The sequence below is a fragment of the Phaenicophaeus curvirostris genome, chromosome 4, assembly GCF_032191515.1.
Source record: "Phaenicophaeus curvirostris isolate KB17595 chromosome 4, BPBGC_Pcur_1.0, whole genome shotgun sequence".
NCBI lineage: Eukaryota > Metazoa > Chordata > Aves > Cuculiformes > Cuculidae > Phaenicophaeus > Phaenicophaeus curvirostris.
This window is the reverse complement of record NC_091395.1, coordinates 64,357,287-64,369,389: the sequence shown is the minus strand read 5'-3', so window position 1 is coordinate 64,369,389 and position 12,103 is coordinate 64,357,287. Positions and strand designations below refer to the sequence as shown.

Sequence of the window (12,103 nt, the reverse complement as noted above, 5' to 3'; positions counted from 1 at the left end):
ACTAGACCAGGCTGCCCATGGCCCCATCCAACCTGGCCTTGAACATCTCCAGGGATGGGGCAACCACAACTTCACTGGGCAACCTGTGCCAGTGTCTCACCACTCTTATCGTGAAGGAATTCCTCCTTACGTCTAGTCTAAATCTGCCCCTCTCCAGTTTATGCCCATTTGCCCTAGTCCTGTCACTACCAGCCTTTGTGAACAGTCCCTCCCCAGTTTTCTTGCAGGCCCCTTTCACATACTGGAAGGTCACTATAAGATCTCCTTGGAGCCTTCTCTTCTCCAGGCTGAACAACCTCAACTCTCTCACCCTGTCCTCGTATGGGAGGTGCTCCAGCCCTCTGATCATCTCCGTACCCCTCCTCTGGACCTGTTCCCACAGTTCCATATCTTTGTTACATTGAGGATTCCAGAACTGGACACAGGACTCCAGATGAGGTCTCATAAGAGAGGTACAGAGGGGCAGAATCACCTCCCTCGACTTGCTGGCCACGCTTCTTTTAATGCAGCCCAGGACATGGTTGGCCTTCTGGGCTGTGAGCACACACGGCTGGCTCGTGTTGGTTGACAGCAGACTGAACATGAGCCAGCAGTGTGCCCAGGTGGCCAAGAAGGCCAATGGCATCTTGGCTTGTATCAGAAACAGCGTGACCAGCAGGTCCAGGGAGGTTATTCTCCCTCTGTACTCGGCACTGCTGAGACCGCTCCTCGAATCCTGTGTTCAGTTCTGGGCCCCTCACCACAAGAAGGATGTTGAGGCTCTGGAGCGAGTCCAGAGAAGAGCAACAAAGCTGGTGAGGGTGCTGGAGAACAAGCCTTATGAGGAACGGCTGAGAGAGCTGGGGTTGTTTAGCCTGGAGAAGAGGAGGCTGAGGGGAGACCTCATTGCTCTCTATAATTGCCTGAAAGGAGGTTGTAGAGAGGAGGGTGCTGGCCTCTTCTCCCAAGTGACAGGGGACAGGACAAGGGGGAATGGCCTCAAGCTCCGCCAGGGGAGATTTAGGCTGGACATTAAGAAAAAATTCTTCACAGAAAGGGTCATTGGGCACAGGAACAGGCTGCCCAGGGAGGTGGTTGATTCACCTTCCCTGGAGGTGTTTAAGGCACGGGTGGACGAGGTGCTAAGGGGCATGGTTTAGTGTTTGATAGGAATGGTTGGACTCGATGATCTGGTGGGTCTCTTCCAACCTGGTTATTCTATAATTCTATGATTCTCATCGCCCAGCACTCCTATGTCCTTCTCTGCAGGACTGCTCTCCATCTTTTCATCCCTCATCGTGTACTGAAATCGGGGATTGCCCCGACCCAGGTGTAGGACCTTACACTTGGCCTTGTTGAACCTCATGAGCTTCTCACAGACCCACTTCTCCAGCCTGTCCAGGTCCCTCTGGATGATGTCCCATCCTTCCAGTGTGGCAATGGCACCACTCAGCCTGCTGTCACCAGAAAATAACAGCAAAGACAAGAGGACCGGATTTCACTTGTCACGTTTCTTGTAATACATCTCACTCCTCCAGCAGAACCTTTGGGAACCGTGACCGATTCAGCCTGCGGTTTCCCATCCCTATGGAAAGAACCCAGCCCGTCCCGCTCCGCCCCCGGCACCTTCCAGCCCGACGGCCGCTCTTCCCGGGGCGCTTCTCCCCGCTCCCCGCGGTGGCACCGCGCTCTCCGGCCGCGCGGAACCTCCGCACGGAGCCAGTTTCGGCCGCCAAAGGATTGCAAGGACGGCTCCGACGGGACGGGCGGAGCATGCTCAGAGGGCGGCGGGGAGCGGGGACAACGCTCCGCCGCGCAGCGCCCCGGGCAGCGCGGGCGTGGGAACCGCGGGGCGCGGAGACGCCCCGAGCGGGGGGACGCGCTGAGACGCCAGGCGGGCGCCCCAGCCGGGAGCAGCGGGACTGACACCGCGAGCCGGCGGAGGGACGCGCGGAGCCCGGAGCCGAGGCGCAGAGTTCGGAGCCCGGAGCCGCCGGCGCGGAGGTGGGAGCGAGGGGCTCGGGCCGGGGTGGCGGCGGGGCGCTGGCCCCATGGGTCCGGGCGGCGCTGGCTGCTCGGCGCGTCCCGGCGGGAGCCGCCAGCCATGGCGCGGGGCGGTGGGAGCCCGGGCCCCCCCGGCGCGGAGCGGGCTCCGGCGGGCGCCCCCGGGGCGGCGCAGGTGGCGGCGGGCAGCCTGCTGGCTCTGCTCATCCTCTGGACGCTCCTGGGGAACGTGCTGGTGTGCGCGGCCATCGTCCGCTACCGGCACCTGAGGAGCAAGGTCACCAACATCTTCATCGTGTCGCTGGCCGTCTCGGACCTGCTGGTGGCTCTGCTGGTCATGCCCTGGAAGGCGGTGGCCGAGGTGGCCGGGTACTGGCCCTTCGGGGCTTTCTGCAACGTCTGGGTGGCCTTCGATATCATGTGCTCCACAGCTTCCATCCTGAACCTGTGCGTGATCAGCGTGGACAGGTACTGGGCTATCTCCAGCCCTTTCCGCTACGAGAGGAAGATGACCCAGCGGTTGGCTCTGGTGATGATCGGCGTGGCGTGGGCTCTGTCTGTGCTCATCTCCTTCATCCCTGTCCAGCTCAACTGGCATAAAGGTGGGGATGTTGTTGTCTCTAGTGATATTGGAGATGGGTTTGGCACCGGCTGGGCAGCGGCAGGTGCTGTCACCACCTGGGCGGATGATATGAGCACCACCTGGGTGGCATTAGCAGCAATGAGACCCTCTGATGGGACCTCTGGCAGCAATGAGACTCTCTCTGGACCATCAGAGAGCTGCGACTCCAGCCTCAACAGGACCTACGCCATTTCCTCCTCCTTGATCAGTTTTTATATCCCAGTGGCTATCATGATAGTTACCTACACTCGAATCTACCGCATCGCCCAGGTGCAGATTCGTCGTATCTCTTCCTTGGAGAGGGCGGCAGAGCATGCGCAGAGCTGCCGGAGCAGCCACGTTGAGTGCCACCATCACACGAGTCTCAAGTCCTCCATCAGGAAAGAGACCAAGGTATTGAAGACTCTCTCTGTCATCATGGGTGTTTTTGTCTGCTGCTGGCTGCCGTTCTTCATCTTGAACTGCATGGTTCCTTTCTGCGAGAGCCCACCCAGTGACCCCCACGCTGGCCTTCCCTGTGTCAGTGAGACCACCTTTAATATCTTTGTCTGGTTTGGATGGGCCAACTCCTCTCTCAACCCCATCATCTACGCTTTTAATGCTGACTTTAGAAAGGTCTTCTCCAACCTCCTGGGATGCGGTCAGTTTTGCTCTAGCACTCCAGTGGAAACTGTTAATATAAGCAATGAACTTATCTCTTACAACCAGGACACCCTTTTCCATAAGGAGATAGTGACTGCTTATGTTAACATGATCCCGAATGTGGTTGATTGTGAAGAAAATCGTGAGGACCCTTTTGATAGAATGTCCCAGATCTCCCCTGACCACGAGATCGCCACTGACTCTGTCTGTGAGCTGGACTGTGAGGGGGAGATTTCACTGGGCAAAATAACACCTTTCACTCTGAACGGTTTACATTAAATTGCATCCTGTCCTGGTCAGTTCTTCTTGGATTATACAACAAAATATTAGCACCGAGTGGAAAAACCTGCTTGATTTTGTGCTGTGGTTCGGTTAGTCACTTCACACTAAACTCACTTCTATGTGTAGCACTTTGCAGGATATAGACACTGTCACGCGGGGAGCTGGCAGCACAGACTTAATTTGGTGCTTCCCCAGGCTGAGGGAGGGCCAGGCAGTCTCCTTGATTAGCTGTGGTGAGGTATTGTGGTATAATTGCTGTCAGTTCATGTTTATAATGTGTTTGCAAATGAAAGGTGCCATTGTCAGTGCTGAGCATCCCAGCTTCTAATATCAGGGAGAGATGTGGCTAGCATAGACATTACATAGGAAAAAATTCTAGGCTGCTCATTGTTCAGATCTTGCATTTCTTTTTCTCTGTTTTTTTTTTTGATTGGTTGGGGTTTGTTGGAGTTTTTTTTTGTTTTGTTTCGCTTTGTTTTTTTTTTTTAAAAGATAGAAATAGTGAGGTGGTGATTTGGATGATTATTTAAATGCGTGTTTCTGCCAAAACCGTTTATGTGAAATCCATGTTCTCCTAGGCGGCGTTGTTGCCTATTGCTAACCTTGCCATGTTCCCAGATGAATAAATAAAAGTTGCGTTGATCAAGGGGTTATTATCTTTCATTTCTTACCCTGGAAGGCTTACAACAAATATTCAAAATTTAACATTTCAATAGAAATGTTTAGAATGACTAACAGCTAGACCCTGTTATTTTAAAAGCAAAATAGTCTGTATAGAAAATAGAATTTTTTTAATAAAAGCAAGGCATGTAGGAATGATTGACTTAAATGAACTCTTTTATATGGCTCTGCTTACAGCTAGATTTACGCCTATTTTTCTTTAACATTATAACTGATGCTATTCTCTGCAGCTAAGAATACCAAGTATACATAAATACAAGCTGTTAAAACTTTCCACTTAATTCCATATTTGAACTTACTTTTCAAGGATACTGTTAATGAGAAGAGTTTGGTGATAAAATTAGGAGTTGAACGTGTCTAAAACCAATAATGGTATTTGAAACTGATGTTAATAATTAGCATTTATCAGTGTAGACATTAGAGTACACATTCAAACCAAGAGAAGAAAAAATTATGTTGTTGTAACTGTTTAGTTATTTACTTATTAATTGGAACTTGAAGTGCTTTGGCTTTACAAAACATTTTAAAGTGGTCTTTAAGAATTGTAAAGAAGTATTTTAAGTTTGTTGAAATTGAAACATTCACATCAAATGGGATATTTTATTTAGAAACATTTGTAAGCTTTTACCTTAGAAATTGAAAGTAATCTTATTTCCAAGACAAATGATCAAAAGTAGTAAAAGAAATGCCGATATTTATTTAAAATTTTGTCTTACAAAGTGAACAACATTTGAATTAATTTACCTTGTAAAAATACCTGTTTTGTGAGCTTAGCAGATTTAAATTGAATTGTAGGTGTGGATTGAGTAGCACTCCCTCCTAATGGCCCTGACCTGGGACCTCCCTGCATCCTGCCTAGCTGGGAACTGATGTCTTGGGAAGAAGTAGGATCTGCACTAGACAGCGTGGATTAAGGCAAGTCCTCTAAGCAGATGCTGCGTTTCACGGATGTTATGCACTTAGTACTGAGCCTCTTTGGAAGTCAAACCCCTAATGCTGGTTTGGGGATTGTTTTACCTCCCCTTTGGATTTAAGGCAGAAGAAGTGCAGGAGGCGTGTGATTGAAATCCCTTTGTGGTTGCCTCTGCTGCAGTCTGGTTTTGTCTACAAGCAGTGGTTTGTGTGTGTAGATATTAATTGGTTATATCATTGCTTTGTGTTATCTTTTTACCTGCTTGTCACTGAAGATTGACATCTACCTGAGAGCTTTTGTTGCTGTTGATATGAAATTTCAGTGTAATATCCTTTTACAGTTGTCTTTAGGAAAGGATATTGTGCATGTGGCTTAGGGAAGCTTGAAAAACAGAGATCTCGTGTCCAGAACCAGCTTCAACCTACTAGTGGTTTGACATTGACTGAGTATGTAAATTGTTTCTCTGTTAAGCAGTCATGAGTTGCAAGGAGTTAACCATAGTCCTAGCCCTGCTGGTTAGGTGTACTTCACCAGGATAAAATAGTTTTCCCGAATACAAATGCTTCTGGTGGTGCAGTGATGAATTATCTCAACCAGAATTTAGATCTTTGCATTTTCTAGTTACTACTCAGGTTTTGAGGCTAGTACAGCATGTTAAACTTTATGAATCTGTGCAAAAAGCCTGTGATATCCAGATGCAAGAGGTGCAGGCACCCGGTGCTGATTCCAGCTCCCAGGACAATGCGTGTGCTTTATGCAGTTTTGTCCATACTGCATCAGAAATAGCCCAGGGGGATGGGAAAGTGAAAACAGATGATCCCTTCCTCAGCACCTGTGTGCTATCAGGCTGTACAGACTGATGCTGTGTGTTAGGCACTGCTCCAGCAGCAGAACAGTTTCAATAGTAACAGGGTAGAGCGTCCCTCCACCTCCCCATATAGCCTTTCCTCTTCGAAATAATCCAGTGCTGTAACAGTTTGCTTGGATCTAGTTCCCTGCAGGTGTGGTGGAAGGGTAGAGGCACACCAGAAGATGCTAGTTTACCACTTGACAGGTGTTTTTCTCCTCATCAAGGCTTTACCTGCCTGGGTTTCTCAATTAAGTGGGTGGGCTGTGATGCAAGGAGATGACATCTCCATCAGTGGACTTACGTAACAGCTTTGCACAGAATATTAGAAACAGCCCTATCTTGGATCTGAAGGAAGGCAATTTTTAGCCTGCCCCCAGAATTTGGGAGTATGATTAGGTCAATACAGAAAACTGGCTGAATTGCCACTTTCCATTACTGAGTTTTAGTTTATGACTTCAGCTGCTTAATGGTATATGATGCTGGCTCTACAGTGAAATCTCTCTTATAGAGTATGTACCTGTCAGGAGGCTTCATACTTTGGAGCCCAGCAGCATCAGAAGGGGAACATTTCTGCTTTGAAAGACAGAGAGAAGGTACATTTCTGCTAGAAGCACTGATTGACCTTAAGGACGGGAAAGAAGACCTTTTTTCTTGCCTTGAAATCTAGGGACAATTTGTTGCTGGTGTATTCAGAATTAGTAAGATAAACTATTTAAATAAATGTATATCTTGCCTTGAACTATGAAAAAGAGGAGACCGTTTTCATGAACTTTTTTAAACTGGTTTCTCTCAGATGAAACAGCTGCCTTACTTTTTTAATATTTTCCCTCTTAAGGACTAATACATCTGCCTAGCTGTAGAGCAGAGTTCAGTGGAAGTGCAAGTAGGTTTTCATAATCCTTATGTCCTTGTGGTGTCACTCTGGAACTCATCTGTGCCAATGGCCTCGCATCAACATGTTTTCTTCCATGAAAGTCACCTTTCTCCTGTCATGCCTTTTACTCCCTAATTAAGCGTGATCATTTGTTGCTAGCTCAGTTTTTGGAAGGTTTGGAGGGTTTTCTTTTTTTTGTCCGTTGTACTTTTAATGGTAGTAGCTGGCTTTGAGTCATCGTTACTTACTGTAGTCTGCGTGGTGGCTGACCTTGAAGATCCCTGATGATTTTCAGTTTCTATTTTGTGTCACTGTTTATATCCTACCTTGCAATATGTGTTACTGTTAAATTACCTCTGAGCCAGCCAAATCTTCTGTTAAGGCTTATTCTGTTAGTCCTGGATAACTCTGTGCCAGAGGAGGTTCAGTATATCAGTAGTCTGTATGTTTTCTCTCTGAGTTAAATAATGACAAAGGAGTTTATTTAAGTGAAAGAACAACATGTGAAGGTATCCTAGTTAATTTTTAAGAAGCTGGGAAGTGGAGGACATGAAAATACAGTGTTGCATGTAAAATGCTGCAAACACCATCAAGACTCTTTTCACTATTTCTCCCCCCTCCACCTGCCCAAGAGCTTTTAAGAGCTGTGGTTTTAACAAGGAGCAGTGGCTTGTATGATGTCTTCCCCCCCCCAAGCGAAAGAACTGTAGGTGATTTTCTTAGAGGTGAACACAAACAAACCACTTTTCAAATGGAGAAAAATTACTGCAATACTTTTTGTTTAGTGCTTTATCCCTTTGCTTTCATTGTGTTTTTCCCTTTTGTGAGCCACATCTGATGTGTCTGCAGGGAGGCTCCCTACTAGAACTCCTGTATTTTTGTAACGTGTAATAACAAAAAGCTCCAAAATTAGAAAAGCTTCCTGTAGAAATAACAGTAAGCACAATCTTACACCATTTAGAAGTCGATCATATGTAAACTCGGCATTTAAGAGACTGACAAGACTGGAGGCACCGTTCAGAAGATTTATGGAACTGGAGGTTTGAGAGCTTGCAAGTCCAACAGCTGCTTGTATGTGCCAAAACAGTCACTCTTAACAAGGACGGCATTTTTGTCTCTGTCACACAGAAGGCAGGGTATACACTTACGCTGGTGTTAATAATTATGATGAGATTTTTCTTTTCTCTGATGCCATCTTCACTACTGTTTTATTGGATTCATCAGGTCTTTAAAATTGTTCAATGCCTATTTAAATCAGTAGGCGACCTCAGTGATGGAGGATTTGGGCCATGGAGCAAGCTCCCGTGATCCAAGAGGAGGTGGTCAGAGCCTTGCTAGCCCAACTAGACACCCACAAGTCTTTGGGGCCGGATGGGATTCACCCAAGGGTACTGAAGGAGCTGGCGGATGTGCTGGCCAAACCCCTTTCCATCATCTTCCTACAGTCCTGGAAGACTGGGGAAGTCCCACTGGACTGGAGGCTGGCTGATGTTGTGCCCATCTACAAGAAGGGTCGCAGGAAGCATCCAGGGAACTACAGGCCTGTCAGTCTGACCTCAGTGCCAGGGAAAGTCATGGAGCAGGTGATCTTGAGTGCTATCATGAAGCACACGCAAGAGAACCGGGTGATCAGGCCCAGTCAACATGGGTTCACAAAAGGCAGGTCTTGCCAAACTAACCTGATCGCCTTCTATGACAAAGTGACTCGGCTTCTGGATGAGGGAAAGGCTGTGGTCTTCCTGGACTTCAGTAAAGCCTTTGACTCAAGCATTCTGCTTGAGAAACTGTCAGCCTCTGGCCTGGACAGGCGCACACTCTCCTGGGTGGAAAACTGGTTGGATGGCTGGGCCCAGAGAGTGGTGGGAAATGGTGCAAAATCCAGCTGGAGGCCAGTGACAAGTGGGGTTCCCCAGGGCTCAGGGCTGGGTCCAGCCCTGTTCAATGTCTTTATCAATGACCTGGATGAAGGCATCGAGTGCACCCTTAGCAAGTTTGCAGATGACACTAAGCTGGGTGGAAGTGTGGATCTGCTGGAGGGTAGGTAGGCTCTGCAAAGGGATCTGAACAGACTGGACCGCTGGGCAGAGTCCAATGGCATGAGGTTTAACAAGGCCAAATGCCGGGTCCTGCACTTGGGGCACAACAACCCTATGCAGTGCTACAGACTAGGAGAAGTCTATCTAGAAAGCTGCCTGGAGGAGAGGGACCTGGGGGTGTTGGTTGAAAGCTGACTGAACATGAGCCAGCAGTGTGCCCAGGTGGCCAAGAAGGCCAATGGCATCTTGGCTTGTATCAGAAATGGCGTGACCAGCAGGTCCAGGGAGGTTATTCTCCCTCTGTACTCAGCACTGGTGGGACCGCTCATTGAATCCTGTGTTCAGTTCTGGGCCCCTCACCCCAAGAAGGGTGTTGAGGCTCTGGAGCCAGTCCAGAGAAGAGCAACCAAGCTGGTGAGGGTGCTGGAGAACAAGCCTTATGAGGAGTGGCTGAGAGAGCTGGGGATGTTTAGCTTGGAGAAGAGGAGGCTGAGGGGAGACCTCATTGCTCTCTACAACTACCTGAAAGGAGGTTGGAGAGAGGAGGGAGCTGGCCTCTTCTCCCAAGTGACGGGGGACAGGACAAGAGGGAATGGCCTCAAGCTCCGCCAGGGGAGATTTAGGCTGGACATTAGGAAAAAATTCTTCACAGAAAGGGTCATTGGGCCCTGGAACAGGCTACCCAGGGAGGTGGTTGCGTGACCTTCCCTGGAGGTGTTTAAGGCACGGGTGGACGAGGTGCTAAGGGGCATGGTTTAGTGTTTGATAGGAATGGTTGGACTTGATGATCTGGTGGGTCTCTTCCAACCTGGTTATTCTATGAATATCACTACTGGTGTTCATCGCTAGTGGATGATGGCATGTTAAAGTTGGCATACTGAACAAAATATTTCAGGAATGATACGCAGGAATAATTCTTTTATTCAGATTTACTTATTTGTTTTCAACCTTCAGAAGACTTTTCAACCTTTCCAAAGGAGCTTCCCAAAGGCCACACAGAACATCTCCCCCTTGATCATGTCTCAGTTCAGTAACAACTGGTTGCATTTTTAGTGCCTTGGTAACTATACTGTGCACTATGCTTTTATGAACAGAATTATGCCTCTGTAATTTTAAGTTGGTGGTTTCAAAGGTGAAGTTATACTTTTGGTGCAGAAAAACCACCCTGTAAATGACGAAATTTCCATTATTAATGGGACATCAAAGATATGCCTCCTTATTCTGCCTTTTTTTAATGTAGCAGTGGTAAGGCTACAGTGAGCAATAATGGAATTCGGGGTGTAAAGAGTGTAAATACAAATACTACTGTCACCTGAAGCAGATGATGGGTTATTTCCTTCAGGAAGCCTGTTGGCTCTCACAGGATAGTTTACTTTAACTGAACATTTACAAGATGATTTTAGCTTGTTGTATGTCTAAATCCAGTCTCGGTTATGACTGGAGATAGCCTTCAGTAAGATTTATAGTGGACTGATAGCTGTTTAAGGAGTCTAAATATTTTTATGGACTTAATCATTTATATCATAGCCATCTCTGTCACATTTGTGAGGTTTGCAAAGTACAGTGCAGTAAACATAAAAAGTAATTAAAAATCCCAGTTCATGAAGAGAAATGTCTTCCTATGAATTATTCCCCCCTTTTTAACAACAAATACTGGTTTGTGTCTTGTACTGCACTCTCATTGCTACCAGAAGCAGCTGGAGTGCTCTGAACCTGCTACTAATAATCTCCTTATTCACGTTAGGAGGAAGATCTGAAAGCTAAGAAACAGCAGCAACATGTACAGATAAGTTCATTTCACAGGAAATCATTCTTGTGTTGGTCCCCTCTGCAGAGGACAGCATGGCAGTGAGCCATTCAGTCTGATGCACAGGCACCTCAGGCTTGACCACAAACACCAACTCCCTAGACCTTGGCTGCAAGGTAGACCCCCTGTTCCCAAGAGGAATGCTCAAATTCTGCATATAATAGTTAGGAAGTCTAACTGTTTTAACGACTGCTCTAATTTTGTTTACTACATAAAAGAGAAACCACAGTTTTCTTTTGTGAGGTTATACTCTGAATTAAGTGGTTGCAAATGACACCTGGTTGCTATAGCCTCTCTGTTTTAGCTGCTGCCTGGTTAGTGCTTGAACGGATGTGGCTATGATAGCTGCGCGGGGTTTAGGTATCTGAACTATGTGTTTGTTGTAGTTTAGGGGCCTAATATTGAGTGGAAAAAATCCTAAATTCATATAGTTTTTCCAGAGCCCCTGTGGAGCAGTGCAAAACAGTCTGGTGGTTGCAGAGCTGAGATGAGCCTCAAAAACAGCCTGAGCTTGAGTTCATCAAAGAAGTCTAGTCTGCAAGTCATGTGCTGCAGTTTTGAAAAAGTCTGCTGAGTGGAATGTTAACAAGGAAGTTCAGCGTGCCCTCTTTTACCCTTTGACCTCATTTTTCTAATCTGAAAAGTTTTTAGTGACATTAAAAATCTAGATTTCTAGCCTTTGGCATTGACCTTTTGCTTTCTCTGCTAACTTCATATAATTAGTCTCCTTTGTTGAACAGAAGCTCCTGGCATGGAGTTAGCTGTTTGGATACCTCATCGTCACCAAATCTGGATCTACCTCAAGCTACACTTAAATTACATTGTCTTCAGCCTTAAGGGTATCTTTTAGATTTTTTTTTTGCCCCTAAGCAACATTTCCCTTCTCAACACAAGATTATTCACCAGAAACATAGTTTAGAGGACAAGCGTAAATAGACTTTCTTTAAAGCTCTTTGGGATTTTGCTTGGTTATACAAAATGAGAATGGACTAGTATTAGACATTGAGATAAAGAGAGTTTAATTTTTGGCTTTTCATAGAAATGAGGGCTGGATGCTTTCATTGTGGAGTATATGTATTTGATTTTATACACTTACATGCATACATATGTTATTTATAGTATATATACACACACACTGATATATTTCATATATTTCCAGGGTAATTACATATATTTCTTTCTCTTTAAATACAAAATATGGAAATTCTTCCAGAAGGAAGCAAGCAGTATCTTAAAATTTTACTTTTATTATTTCATAGCAACTGTCAAATACAAGTACACAGTCTTCCCAGATCTTCAAAAGGCATTTTGGCTGTTTAGAATTGAGAATCTTTGAAAATCCAAACTTGAATTATGCAGTGAGAGGGAGTGTACAAATGCTTTCCCTCAGCTACTTCATATTCAAAGCATTTC

General features: G+C 46.4%; 1 protein-coding gene across 1 annotated transcript; it reads left to right on the top strand.

The window, feature by feature from the left end:
* The first annotated feature begins 2,047 nt into the window (after window positions 1–2,047).
* DRD5 (dopamine receptor D5) lies at window positions 2,048–3,908 on the top strand. Its single transcript, XM_069854915.1, has one exon. It carries the CDS (start codon window positions 2,084–2,086, stop codon window positions 3,524–3,526), a length of 1,443 nt encoding a protein of 480 aa, XP_069711016.1. The 5' UTR covers window positions 2,048–2,083; the 3' UTR covers window positions 3,527–3,908.
* Window positions 3,909–12,103: the final 8,195 nt, after the last annotated feature.